Source organism: Mesoplodon mirus (assembly GCF_964341445.2).
Source record: "Mesoplodon mirus genome assembly, chromosome: 14".
NCBI classification, from domain to species: Eukaryota; Metazoa; Chordata; class Mammalia; order Artiodactyla; family Ziphiidae; genus Mesoplodon; species Mesoplodon mirus.
The window spans coordinates 10146052-10160064 of NC_138990.1; the positions used below are offsets into that span (position 1 = coordinate 10146052).

A 14013-nucleotide genomic window follows, 5' to 3' on the forward strand; every position below is an offset into this window, starting at 1 on the left:
GGGAAACTGAGGCTCAGAGAGGACCTCAGCAGCTCTGGAGAGGGGGTCTTGGCTTTCCCCCCAACTCTGCCACCGACTGGCTGGGTGCATGAGGAGTGGGTAGGCTGGGGTCTCAGCTTCTGCTTGGGATCTGGAGAATGTCAAGGGCATGAAGCCTTCAGCAAAAGTTTCCTGGAAGACAGGGAGGAAGGAAACAGTGGCTTTTCGGGAGCTCACAAACCCAGGGGTTCAGGCAGGACCTCAGTGGAGGACAAGTTGCAGCAATTCTTGTGAGTGACCACGTGCAGAGGCCAGCAAGAGTGACAGGGGGCTGTGCTGACCAGCCAAGGCTTACAGGAGGTGGGGAGACTGGAGCCAGTCATCAGAGAGTGAGAAGAGTGTTCTCTTCAGAGGGTCCCGGGCTGGTGGGGGAAACAGAAGGAGAATGGGGACTCCTCTCTGGGGCTTACCCTTGGTCTTCAGGAGAGAGATAAGGTATGGGAAGATGCTGGGTGCCCAGGGAAGGGGGTGCCTCAGTAAGCACACATTTTATGATGCCGGGACCCATCCCGGTGGAAAAAATGAGGTTTTGCATTTACCATAGTCAGAAAACTGCATGCCTCTGCGTGTGTCTCTGTGTGAATGTCGACGTGTGAAGGGATGTTTGAAGTCTTATGTCAAAGTCCTTTTACATCTGTGATCTCTTTTTATTTCCCCAACTATCTTGAGAGGTTGGCTGGACAGAAATATCATCCTCAAGGACAGATTCAGAACCCCAGTGGGATGAACTGTCTTGCTCAGGGTCATGGAGCTTGAGAGTTGAAAAGCCAAGTCCAATCTATGCTCTTGCCCCTGAACCTTCTGCCTGGACCCCCATCCTACCTCACAGGACAGTGTATGGCACAGGTCACCATGTCATCTGCCTCCTCCCACCCCCAGGGCATTCTCCCCTAGAGGAGAGAAGGCACTCTGATACACCCTGCATTTTCACAAGAAAAACTCCACCGCGTATGGTGGGTCTGGGAATGGGAGTGAAGGACTGAAAAGAAAGACAAAGATTCCAGTGGCTGCGGAGGTCAGAGCCCAAGGCCAGGGTCAAGGGTCCATCTTCTCTCAAACTGCTTAAAGCAACCACCACCAAGGAGGAACTTACTACCGCAGAGAAAGGACCTGCGAAGAGTGAAGGACCGTGTGCTGGTCCTCAGGGCAGCCTCCGGGAGGTGGGCTCGGGTGAGGGCCCACGAGTTTGCCCTTTATTTTCCCCCAGAATCTCCAGTGGGATGGCACTGGGACCGAAGGTCTGCGCAGTCGACCTCTGTCCCCTGCCAATAACAGTGGGCACCTGCAAAGCTCTCACTTTGTGCCAGGCAGCTCTGAACGCTTTGCACATATATGCTCAATTAGTCTTCACAACACCTCGGGAAGAAGGTACAATTGTTACTTCCATTCTACAGACGAGGCAAGGGAGGCACAGAGAGGTTCCGTGACTCGCCCAACGACACTCAGTCTGTGACAGAGCTGGCATTGGAACCCAGGAAGTCTGCCTCTAGAAGCTATTCTGCCTCTGTTATTAATAATAAGAATAACCAAAGCTTCCATTTGACTGGTACCCGCTACGTGCCTGGGGCTGAATTCCCCACAGCAACGTAGCGGGCAACCTGCGGTGAGGTGACTTGAGATTCTCCCAGATGCCGCGTCTAAACCCAAAGCTTCCACGCTGCTCGGCCTCTTTAACTCGCTGCGTGACCGTGGGAAAGCCCGTTCCTTTTCAGAGCCTCAGTTTGCCTGGCGCTTAGCCCTTCTGCTCCTGGTCTCTCTGCTCCAGCAAGTGACCCGAGCGGATGGGGCTGCGGTGCAGGGGGAGTGGGGGTCTCGGGCAACCCCAGAACCTTTCCCTTCCCTCGTGGACCTACCCCCCACCCCCGCCCCCCAGGAGAAGTCGCCATTCTGTTTCTTTCTCGATTGGCAAGCTGGGGTGGAGGGCTGGACGCGGAGGTGCTGGGTGCGGAAGGCGACGCTGCGTCACCGAGAGGTCAGCAAGGCCAGGGAGACAAGGCCCGGCTCTGATGTGGGGAAGGGCCGAAGGGCCCAGAAGGCACGTGCTCGGGAGCGGACTGTCCTCTGGGGAAAGAGAAGCGCCCCGGACTTGAGGAGGGGGCGGGGAGGGAGAGTCAGAGGACCAGGTTCTGGGCAGAAGGGATGGGGGTGGGGGGAGGTGGAGAGGACGCGGACAAAGGAGGCGGCCGGCAGCCCAGCTGTTTTGAAAAATGCTTCCTGTTTCTTTAAAGGCGCTCGCGGCTCGGGCGGCCGGGGCTGGGGAGGCTGCGGCGGGAGCTGCCTCCTCTCCGGGCGGCGGCGCTGACTGATCTCGCGAATTGGGCTTCTGTGTAAACTGAGGCTAAACAAACACAGATGGAGCGCAGCGGGCGTTCTCCAGAAATGCTGGCACGGCGGCAGCGACTTCAGATGACACTCTGAGCGCTCCGGGAACGGACAGCCCGGCGGCTTCGCGGAGCCGGCGGCGCAGCTGCCCCGGACGAGGGGGAGAAAGGGAGGGAGGGAGGGAGGGAGCGAGCAGGGGGAGAGCTGGAGACTCCGAGGCGCTGAGCGCCGCGGCCGCCCGGGCAGAGCCGGCGCGCAGCGTGTAGAGCGAGCGCGGCGGGCGCGCTTCCCGGGCAGCCCCACGCCCCTGCCTTGCGCGCTGCCCGCGCCATGAAGCACATCCCGGTTCTCGAGGACGGGCCGTGGAAGACCGTGTGCGTGAAGGAGCTGAATGGCCTCAAGAAGCTCAAGAGGAAAGGCAAGGAGCCGGCGCGGCGCGCGAACGGCTATAAAACTTTCCGATTGGACTTGGAAGCGCCCGAGCACGGCGCCGGCGCCGCCGCCACCGACGGGCTGCGGGACAGGACCCAGCGGCTGCAGCCGGTCCCGGCCCCGGTGCCAGCCCGGGTGGCGCCGGCCGTTCCCTCAGGTGGGGGCGCGGACACGGCCGGGGAGCGCGGGGTCGCCCGGGCTCCGGAGGTCTTGGACGCGCGGAAACGCGGCTTCGCCCTGGGCGCAGTGGGGCCGGGACTCCCCACGCCGCCGCCACCGCCGCCGCCTCCAGCGCCCCAGGGCCAGGTACCTGGGGGTCCCGAGGCACAGCCTTTCCGGGAGCCCGGCCTACGTCCCCGCATCTTGCTGTGCGCACCGCCAGCACGCCCCACGCCGTCGGCGGCCCCTGCTCCCCCGGAGCCCTCAGTGCGCCCGGCCCCCCCCACGCGCCCTGGGGAAAGTTCTTACTCGTCAATTTCACACGTAATTTACAATAACCACCCGGATTCCTCCGCGTCGCCTAGGAAACGGCCGGGCGAAGCTACAGCCGCCTCCTCCGAGATCAAAGCCCTGCAGCAGACCCGGAGGCTCCTGGCGAACGCCAGGGAGCGGACGAGGGTGCACACCATCAGCGCAGCCTTCGAGGCGCTCAGGAAGCAGGTACCGGCTCCCAGCCACACACCCTCACTGCGCCCGGGTATGACTGCGGGAGTGGGTGGGTGAGTGGCTGGGGGACTTTAGGGAGGATGAGGGCGTGGGTATGCGGCAAGTTGTCCCCGCCCGGTCGGCCCCAGGGCCCAGACAGCTTTGGGTCCTCCTGGGGCAGTGACCTTTGCCACAGCGTTGGTACGGCTCTTAGTCTGCAAAGTGGGGGTGAGGGTTCGAGACCTCTGGCTCGGGCACGCCCTGGTTACAGCCACCCCCATCCCCCCTGGGGTGACCCTGTCTGCGCGTCTGACTTCACCCCTCATAGTTCACGTTTATGGCAGCGAATATTTGTCTCCCGGGGTCCCTTGGGCGCGGTGGGGAGTGGAGAGGGGCAATGTGGGAATCTGTCTCCGGCGGGGAAAGGGGGAAGACCCCTACCCTTCCGGCAGTTTGGCGTGGTCTTGGAGGCCCGGAATGCTGCGGAGGGGTGGTCCTGGTTTTGCCAGAACATAAGGGTCCCGCATTCCGCGGGAACCTGTCAGCCCCTCCTCAGCCTCCACCTCCCAGCAGGGATGCCCCTGAACTCAGGTTGCTTCTGCGCTCTGCACCCCTCGCTCCTGGTGTCCTTCAGGACCCAGGGTACAAGCCTGAGTCCCCTCTGCAGGGGCGGCCTCAGGAATTGGCTGGAGAGGGCCTTCGCAGGAGAGCCCCTCCACTGCTGCCCACCGCCGCCCGCCGCATGTTGAAGCAGGCAGGTCTGCTGAGGGGACTGATTGGTTCGGGGAATCTTCAGAACCTAGTTCTGGGGTGGGTTAGGGGCTTCTTAGTTTGGGACAGGTGGGGGCTGTCCTCACCAGACACTGTCTTCTGGGGCCGATGGGAAAGAATATTTGTCCAAGAATTACCCATAGTGGGGAGTGGCAGTCTTACAATTCCACTTAGACAAGATTGAGACTGCCCCGGGATTCTAGGCTGCTCATTTTCACAGAGCGGAGATCTAAGAGGAGTGTGGTAAGTGCCCCCTGCCCCCACCCCACACAGGGCATGGGGAAGGGTTGGGGGGGTGGATGTGACTGGTTTGAATGGTCAGGATTTTTGCTTGCTGTGCAGCTGACTTCCTGTGTGACTTCAGGAAAGTTACTCACCCTCTCTGGGCTTTAGCCAACAACAAAGGATTTCAGAAAACATGATCTTCTTTTTGGATCACACTCTCTCCTCTTCCTCCTGTGGGTGGGGCAGGGAAGGTGCCTGGGTCCATCCATGGGAAGGGAATTAAACTCCTGGGGAAAAGAGTTTCTATGACTTTTGAGCCAAAGTGTCACATTTGGGCTCGAGTAAGATGATTGGTCAGTGAGGTGGAGTGGAATGGAGGAGTCAGATAACTGTCATAGACAGTTGGGACCTTGGGCAGTGGGCCCAGTGGAGAATTCAGTTTCGCCCTCGGGCAGTGGCTCTGTGTCAGAGGGTGGCAGCTTGGAGGGCATCCTGCTACCTACCGCCCAGGCTGGAAGGATGAGATGGCAGAGAGATGACTGTCCACCTGCTCACCTTGCAGCTAGGGCAACCCCTCTCAGATTGGGGAGGCCACGTGCCCAGAGCATCACAGCTGGTGAGGGGAAGGTCAGGGCTGGCACCTCGGTCCTTTAACTGACAGTTCAGTGTCCTTTTTACTCCTCCAGCTGCCTCTTTCAGTTCCGAGAAAGTATTCACGGTCTCTGTGTGTTCAACTACATCTCATTTGTCCAGTGGCTTTAACTTCTTTCAGTAACAAATTCCATCTTATTTGATCTTCACATCCCTGTCGGTTGAATTAGCTTTCCATTTAATGGAATGGAAAACTGGGGCCTGGAGAAAGAAGGAAGGAAGCGCTTCCAAGATCACCTAGTGGGTTAGGGAAGGTGACAGAAGTTTCTGGAATGCCCGCCTGGCCAAATGCTTCTCACAATGTCAGCTGTATCAGCGCTGTGGGCCCTGCACTCGTTAAGTCGGAAGGTGGGTGTACACATGGCTGACTCTCTGAGATGAGATTGATAATCGTGGTTTCCTTTCACTTCTGTCCTTCTTGTGCGGAAGTTCTATATAAGAGGGACAAATTCCGGGAGAAAGCGCGTGCACACACACACACACACAGGTACACACAGCTGTACCTGTACACACGATCAGTACTCGTGCCCAAGAGCACACACAAATGTGTGATCAGAAGCGCCTGCTCTGGTTTGTTGCCCCCCTTGCCCAGTCCATCTGTCCTTTCCCCAAAAAGGCTGCTGGTGGGCACCGGTCTATTGTCTGCGAGGGAAGGAAATATCGCTAGGGCACACTCAACATCCACATCACAGCCCCCATCCGATGGGGAAAGTCCTGTGTCTCAGAGGCGCTTCTTCCTCCTCTGGACCTCAGTATCCCACCTGTAGACAGTGCGCACATGAATACACACACACACTCGTGTGCGTCTGTGTGTGTGGGCCCCTATCCAGGCAGGCTGTGACTCTGGATCTAGGCTTAGGCTTGACTGTCTGAAATGGACCCTGGGAGAGGAGGGTGAGGAAAAAGGATGGTTTCTCCTGAAATGAGGCCATGGCTGTTGCAGCACCGAGGTCAGTTCTGGGACTGTGGCTCTGGTCTGGGGCTTCATTTCTCTGAGCAGCTTCCTGGTACGGTGAAAAGAGCACTGGGCGGGGAGTCCGGAGGCCGGAGTTGGAGTTATACCTCTGCCGTATGCGTTCTGTGTGACCGTGGACAAGTCACTTTCCCTCTCTGAGCCTCAGTTGCTAAAGTTGGAAAATGGTGACAATGCTTACCTCATACAGCGCTTCTCTGCAGAGAGCGAATGAAGAAAGGAATGGGGGCCGTAGGAGGAATGGACGTTTCTCGAACGTCTGCAACGGCCTCAGTGCTGGGCAAAGGCCTTGACAGATGTAGAAATAAGAATTCTGTAGTCATTTTAATAATAATCATAGAAGCTGCCATTTATCAGATGCTTCCTTTGTACGGGGTCGTGTGCTAAGCGTGTTATGCGTATTAGTTCATTTAGTGAAGTAGGTATTGTTCCCACCCCCATCCCCCCGCCCTCATTCTCACCCCTGTTTCACGGACGGTGAGGCCGAGGTTCAGGGAACTTCTGTAAGTTGGTGGAGGTCTCGCAGCCTTTGGCCACCGCATGAGGCCTCCTGGGTTTTGCCCTGCATGCCTCCCCGGCCTGCCATTCACTAGGCTTCAGGGTGCCGGCGCCCTCCGGGGCGTGGTTCAGTCACAGCCTGCGTGGCTGTGTGCCGCTGGCATTGCAGAGCCTGGATTCGAATCGGAGTCAGCGAGACGCTCCAGGGCCCGGGCTCCTGACGGCCCCGCTCTTCAGCCTGGTGACCACCCCGGAGCTGTCCACCCCCAGCAGGGGGAAGCCAGACAGTCTTCTGTGTTGTCCAACCCATCACGCTCTCAACCAGGAAGGGAATGGGGTGGGGGGCCGCTTGGCCATGAGAAGTGCAGGTGGGGGAGAGGGAGACCCCCGGCAGCGGGGCCAGGGGGTGTGTATGCGGGGCAGATGGTCCGGCCACAGCACATGCCACCAGCCCAGCTGCTCGGGGCCCTCCCCGCCGCCTCACGTGAAGGCCATGTGTGCATAGCTGGGCCTGGCCCATGTGCAGGGCTGCTCCAGGCCGGGTGGGAGAGGGTCCAAGGGAAAGCCTGGCCTTGCTGGGCGGGTGAGGGGAGGGACCAGAGCTGTGGGCCTCGGCCTCCCCCGCAGAACCTTCTGGTTCACAGGCTGTGCTCACCCTCGGGGCATCGGGTGTGTGTGCAGATTTGTGCAGATTTCCTCTCTCCCCGAGAAGCAGAAAGCCCCTCAGCATTGATGGAGGAATGGCAGCCTAGCCGGGCAGAGGCCTGGGGCAGCAAGGAGGAGCCCTCAGAACCTGCTGAAGTGTCAAACCAGTGGCCCCCTCCCCTGCTGCCCCTGGAATGTCCCAGGGAATCCTCAACAAGTGAACCCAGGATGGCCCAGGAGGGGGCATGAGGATGGCACCCCCAGCCCAGCACCTCCCTCAATCTCAGACCCCATAGGATGCCAGGGGCCCATGGCCCCACTGCACCCTGTACCCCCCTCCTCAGGGAATAGGGGACGGACCTGCTTGCATCCAGATGGGAGAGGGGTGACAGAGGCCTCTCTCCTGCCCCCTCGCATCCACAGTCACCAGGACAGCAGCTTGTTGAGCCTCACTGCACGGGGTGAAGTGCCTTACCTGGCCCTGTTGTCGTGCTGCCTTCCCATTTCACAGATGGGGATGCTTACAGAGGGGGAGTGAGGGACCAGGATTTGTCCTGTCTGGCCCTGGGCCACGGCTCTTAACTACTCAGACCCAGGTTCTCAGGGTCCAGCCTCGTTGCTGTGTAGCAGGTTGGGATTTTGTTTAAATAGAACTTGACAAGGACCTTGAACAGCTCTGTGTAGAGCGGCTTCACCCCAGGGAGCCAGCACTCACTGACACGAGCCGATTAGAGAAAAATTTCAAATGGGATCAAGTGCTGGGCTGTGTGCCGGGGATGCAGTGATGTTGGAGCTCTGTAGGTCCAGGAGTCCCGGTGGGCGTCTTGGGCTGGGTCTGAAGGGTGGGTAGGAGTTGGCACAGAGGCAAGAGGGTGGAGGGCTTCCAGGCCTCCCCTGCACTGGCTGGTTGGTTCCTGGCTTTGCTTCTCTGTAGCACCTCCCTGCATCTACCCATGGCAGTTCCATTCTGAGGTAGCAGGTATTCTGATGCCCATTTTATTGGTGAGGAAACTGATGTCCCCTAAGGTTGTGGATCTAAGGTCACGTGGATGGCCCGGAGTAGAGGTAGGTCCTCAGAATCCCAGGCCGGTGCCCTTCCTGCTTTTTCCCGCTTGCTGGAGCCAGGAGAGGGTCCAGCTTGGGGTAGGTGGGATGGAATCTTTTAGGGGCACGTGGGACCTGGTGAAAACTCCCCATACTGCACCTGCTTCTCTGAAGCGTAACAATTCTTGTGGGGCGAGCGTGGGGCAGGTGCTTTTACTTTACAGGAAGTGTGGCTGCCTGTCAGGAGCTGGAGCCGAGCGGCCTTGCTGCCTCCTGTGGCTTCTGTCCTCTGCCCAGGCTGAGCAGATGACTGCTGTGTGGTCTCCGGCAGGTGTTGGGATGGCTGGGCTCTGGGCCTCGCTGTGGATGCTCAGACAGGTAATGCACCAAGGCTGGGGTCCCATGGAGTCCAGAACTCTCCATCCCCTGCTCAGAAGGGTGGGCTGCCCACCTCCCCACCATAGGCTATAGATACTCGTCCATACCCCCAAGCCGTTGCTTCTGGCTGATTGGAAAGAGCCCAGCTAAGGTGTGAGTTCAAAACCCAGCTCATCTTTCATCAGCTGAGAGATACAGGAAGTTCTTACACTCCCTGGGCATCAGATGCTTCTCTGTAAAGTGGAAATCGTCATTTCTACCTCATGGCGCTGTTTAAAGATGAATTATATTCACAACACCCAGCCCTCTGCCTGGCCTTAGTAGATCACAAGAAACAGCAAGGGGATGACCTGGTTCCAACAGTCATCCAGGGTACCCAGGCATTATTCCCACTCTCCAGATAAGAAAACTGAGGCTCAGAGAGGTGAAGCTGCCTGTCCAAAGTCACCCCGCTGTTTGGGATTCAGACCAGCTCTTTCTGCCTTACCTTGACCTCCTAGAATCAGATCCTCTTAGGCCAGGGTGCCTCTGAGCTGGGCTTTCGGGGGCCCAGCTGCTGCATCCTGGGCCGTGGGCACCAGGATCCCCACCGCTGGTGGTGGGAGTTTGCAGAGCCCGCCTTCCTTGGGCGATAAACACACGAGCTTCTGGCTCCAACCGGGTCTTAGCTGAGTGACCTGGGGCCCAATATGTCACCTCTCTGTTTCCTCATGTGCAGATGGGGTAACAATCTTTATTTGGGGGAAAGTTTCAATGGGCTGAAACTACCTGTAAATAGTGACCACGGTGCCAGGTAAACAACCAGAGCTCAATAGATTTTTTTTTTTTTTTTAAACTCCACAGTTGCTTCTCAATTTATTTTATTTATTTATTTATTTTTGGCTGCGTTGGGTCTTCGTTGCAGCGTGACGTAGGGCTTTCTCTAGTTGCAGCGAGTGGGGGCCACTCTTCGCTGCGGTGCACGGGCCTCTCATTGCGGCGGCTTCTCCCGCTGCGGAGCATGGGCTCCAGGCGTGCAGGCTTCAGTAGCTGTGGCGCACGGGCTTAGTTGCTCCACGGCAAGTGGGATCTTCCCGGACCAGGGCTCAAACCCGTGTCCCCTGCACTGGCAGGTGGATTCTTAACCACTGCGCCACCAGGGAAGCCCCCTCAATAGATGGTTTTCTTGTTAGACCTGGACTTGGACACAAGCAGTGGGACAGAGTGACAAATCTGGGGCAAAACTGGCTCAGAACTTGGCACGGGAGCCCCTAGGTCGGCCTTGACCTCATCTGTTGCTCTGTGGTCCCGCAATGACCCTGGATCCCCACGTGCAGATCCCTTCCAAGATCCCTGCTCCCCGCTGGCAGGGAAGCCCAGCTGCTCAGGGCCCAGGGCTCAAAGAGCTGGGTAACTCCCAGCATGGCCTCTGGGTAACAACACACTCGGCCCTGTGTCACAGAGCTGTGCCCAGTGTCCAGAGCCTCCACCAGGCAGGCACTCCCTCCCTGGGTGCAGGGGAGGCAGAGGTGCTAGGATCGTTCCTGAGACCCATGCCCCTGCCCCAGGGAACCTTTCTGTGCCACAGACCTTGTTCATTTGTTCAGGCTGATAAAGCAGGATTCACTGGACTCCGGATGAGAACAGGCAAAGTGCATTGCTCCTCAGGCTTTTCTCAGATGGGTTTGGAGCTGTGGCCAGGGCTGGGAGGGGAAGGGGGATGCACAGGAGTTGGTGGTCCCTGTGTCACCTCCCTGCCCCTCCCTGCATTTCCTGGCCTGGTGAAGGGCACCTCCTTGGCTGCTGGAGGATTTTGAGAGGTGACAGCAAACCTCACCTCGGGCCTACGGTCTCAGGACCCCCACGGGGTGGGGCATGAGCAGGCACTATGTCCTGGCTCCAGATCTCCTGCTTCTCACCCTCTCTGGAGCCCCTCTTTAGAGACCCTCTGCAACACACACCGTACTAATGTCACTGACTTGTATCAGGCCTTACTGTGTGCAGCGCATATGCCATCTCCTTTAGTCCTCACCACGCTGTGTGGTCAGTCCTGTTAGCAATATGACAAAGACACCAAGGCTCAGAACGGTTATGTCTCTTGCCCAGGGTTTGTAGCTAGAGCCAGGAGTTAGCCCAGGTGACCCAAAGGTGTATGAGCTTCACCTCTGCACCAAATAACTAAATCTTTATCCTCAGAGAATTTTGGGAATTCCCTGGAGGTCCAGTGCTTAGGACTCCATGCTTCCACTATAGGGGACGTGGGTTCAATCTCAGGTCCGGGAACTAAGATCCTACAAGCTGAGCGGTGTGGCCAAAAAAAAAAAAAGAGAGAGAGAGAGAGAGAACGGTTTTTGAACCCAGTTCTAAACCTTCTGGAGTCACCTGATAGATATGGAGGGAGAGCATTCATCTGTTCATTCATTCCCTCAGTCAACAAACCCTTTGGAGGCCGGTGATGGGCAGGACCTGGGCTAGACTCTGCATACAGAGGCCTTCCCCTGACAGCTCACACAGAGACTGACCATTAAATGAGTCACGGTAATCAAGAGTTAAGGACAGATGGCGGGCTATTAGAGCACCATCAAGGGGAGGCAGCCCTAGTCCCCGGGGTAGGGCTGGGTGGGAGGTCAGGGGAAGCTCCTGGACGAAGTGAGCTTTAACGTGAGATCAAGATGTCGACGCGTTTAGGGTCCTCATCTGAAGCGGCTCTGTTTTTTTGTTTTTTTGTTTTTTTTTTTCTGCGATACACGATACACGGGCCTCTCACTGTTGTGGCCTCTCCCGTTGCAGAGCACGGGCTCCGGACACGCAGGCTCAGCGGCCATGGCTCACGGGCCCAGCCGCTCCACGGCATGTGGGATCTTCCCGGACCGGGGCACGAACCCGTGTCCCCTGCATCGGCAGGCGGACTCTCAACCACTGCGCCACCAGGGAAGCCCCTGAAGCGGCTCTCTTGATTATGCTTTCTCGACCACAGCGCTGCTGACGTTTTGGGCTGGGTCATTCTTTGTGGTGGAGGCATCGTAGGATCCTGAGCATTGTAGGATGTTTAGCAGCATCCCTGGCCTCTGCCTACTACTGGCCAGTAGCCCCTCCCCGCCTGCTCCCCAGTGGTGACCGTCAAGAATGTCTGCAGACCTGGCCAGCTGCCCCTTAGGGACAACATTGTCCCTGGTTGAGAACCACTGGTCCAGAACAGTGCCCGGCATACTTGTTGAGTGGTCCCTGCAAGGCGCCCCACTCTCTGTGGGCTGAGGGTTAGTACCAGGTAGCCGTGGTGGGGATGGATGCTGTATGTAGATCCTGGAGGGCCATAGAGAGGAGGATACCGCAGCCTTGGTTGCAGTGCACGTCTGGGCCATTTAGGTGAATGACGCATCAGAGCAGCTCTGTTGGTTAGCACCTGTCAGGTGGACTTTGTGGCGATGTCTCCGTGTTACGACACAGAACTCTGCTGCGGTCTTTGTAGCTTTTTGCTCAAGCAGCAGGAGCATTGGTGGACAATGTTAGAGATGCCATCGCTTCACCCATACAAATTCCTGTGTCATCAGTGAGTGTCTAGTTGGTGATGAATGTCAAGGCTGTCAAGTCTGGTTGGGGCTGTCCTGTTGCAATGCCCAGCAGCGCCCCAGGTCCAGAGGGCAGAAGGAAAAAGAGAAAAGCAAAAGAAAGCCAATCATGTGTGGGCCCCCCAGCTGAGCACTGCCACTTTGCTTCTGGTCTGTTCCCACAGTCCCGGGCACCTAACTCTGCTCTGACGTTATAACATCTGTCTTGAGTGTAACTTCTCTGATGGCAGGCCCGAGTTATTGTTTGTTGTTGGACCCCAAGTGCCCAGCAAGATGAGTGCCACTGAATGCATAAATAGACCCTCAGAGCTAAAAAACATCGGTTCTCTCTGAGACATTCCTTCTCAGGGAGGGAGGTGGGTGGAGCTCTGTCCTGGGGGAACTTACTGTGCTTCGTGCTAACCGACGTTCGGGCCAGAGCTAAGTCTCGGTTTCTTCCCCTGTGACATGGGAATGTGGATGCCTCCCAAGGTTGTGCGTGTGGAAACAGCGGGTGCTTAGAACAGGGAATAAAATCCGGGTTGAGGGCTTAGATGGGCCACCTCTGCCGCCCCGCAGTCCCCTGTCTGGCGGTGCAGATGTCAGTGTGAGGGGCCCTACACCTGCCTGGCTGAGGTGCCCCCGGGCCGTTCTCAGCAGAGACCCTGGCAGCCCCTCCTGACGCCTTCTCACCCTCCAGGTGCCATGTTACTCATATGGGCAGAAGCTGTCCAAGCTGGCCATCCTGAGGATCGCCTGTAACTACATCCTGTCCCTGGCGCGGCTGGCCGACCTCGACTACAGCGCCGACCATAGCAACCTCAGCTTCTCCGAGTGTGTACAGCGCTGCACCCGCACCCTGCAGGCCGAGGGCCGTGCCAAGAAACGCAAGGTACGTGCCAGCCACGCAGGCAGCAGCCTCCTGGGAAGACAGAGAGGTGGGGACAGGAACTTGGGGAGCCCCTCACTCCCCCAGGCTTCCAGAGGGACCGGTGAGCTCGGCCTTTAGGAGCTTTGCTGGGGTTCGTGCCAGCTTCAGGGCTCCTCAGGCCCCTGGGATTGTGTGTGACTCGACTCCTGGTAATGGGGCTGCTGGGTGCCTGGGACAGTCACCCTGGGCCTGCGTTTGTCCATCACTTCAATGAGGAGGACAGCTCATCTCTGAAGCTCTTTCCGGCCTTACATGCTCTTAGGGTGAATCCCCCATGCGACCCCTGATTGATGTCATATCAGGGTGAGATCTCCTGAACTGGTAACAGCCCAAGAGAGCCCTTCGGTGTGTTTTGGTAATGTGACTTGGCCTGTGGGTTACCTGAGGCCACGCATTAAGGCACGTGATACTCATTCATTCATTCATTCATTCTGAAGAGATTTACTGAGCCCCAGCCTTGGCCACGCTTGCCGGTCAGGGGTATAAAAATGATAAACATATGGTCGCAGCACCCCTGCAGCTCACAGGATGCTCAGAGACCCTCTTGCCTGTGGACAAGGGCAGAAGAGGGTAGTAAAGGAGGCCCCGCAGGCCTGTGCTGGGGCAGGGGAAGGCCAGGCAGAGAAGGGACCTCTCCTGCCCAAGGGAGTTTGAAAGGTCATCTTTATGTAAGTGGTGTTTGAGCTGGACACCCAGGAGGTCACCGGGCAGATGAAGCAGGAACAATATCTGAGGCAAAGGGAGCAGCCTGTACAAAGCCGGATGTGTGTGGAGAAATGTGGGCAGGAGGAAAGGTGTCGGGCACAGCTATGCTTCCCAGATGGCCTAGGCTTCCAGCATTTCCAGTTGAGGGTCATTGCCAGGCTGTGCAGAGCACGGCTTATGGCAACCCTCTGGATCTCTGTGCCCACGAGGCTAGAGGGAGAGAGACA

General features: G+C 57.8%; 1 protein-coding gene across 2 annotated transcripts in view; it reads left to right on the forward strand.

Moving 5' to 3' along the window:
• The first annotated feature begins 2190 nt into the window (after nucleotides 1-2190).
• ATOH8 (atonal bHLH transcription factor 8) overlaps nucleotides 2191-14013 on the forward strand; it is a 33771-nt gene continuing 21948 nt past the window's right edge. Inside the window, exons 1-2 of one of the 2 annotated variants that reach the window (XM_082642785.1) lie at nucleotides 2191-3490; nucleotides 12851-13037. In XM_082642785.1, coding sequence (XP_082498911.1) covers nucleotides 2692-3490; nucleotides 12851-12912 — 861 coding nt within the window. In that variant the 5' untranslated portion in view covers nucleotides 2191-2691 and the 3' untranslated portion in view covers nucleotides 12913-13037. Of the gene's footprint in view, nucleotides 3491-12850; nucleotides 13043-14013 lie in introns of those variants that run through there. The other variant, XM_082642784.1, reaches the window with a different exon arrangement.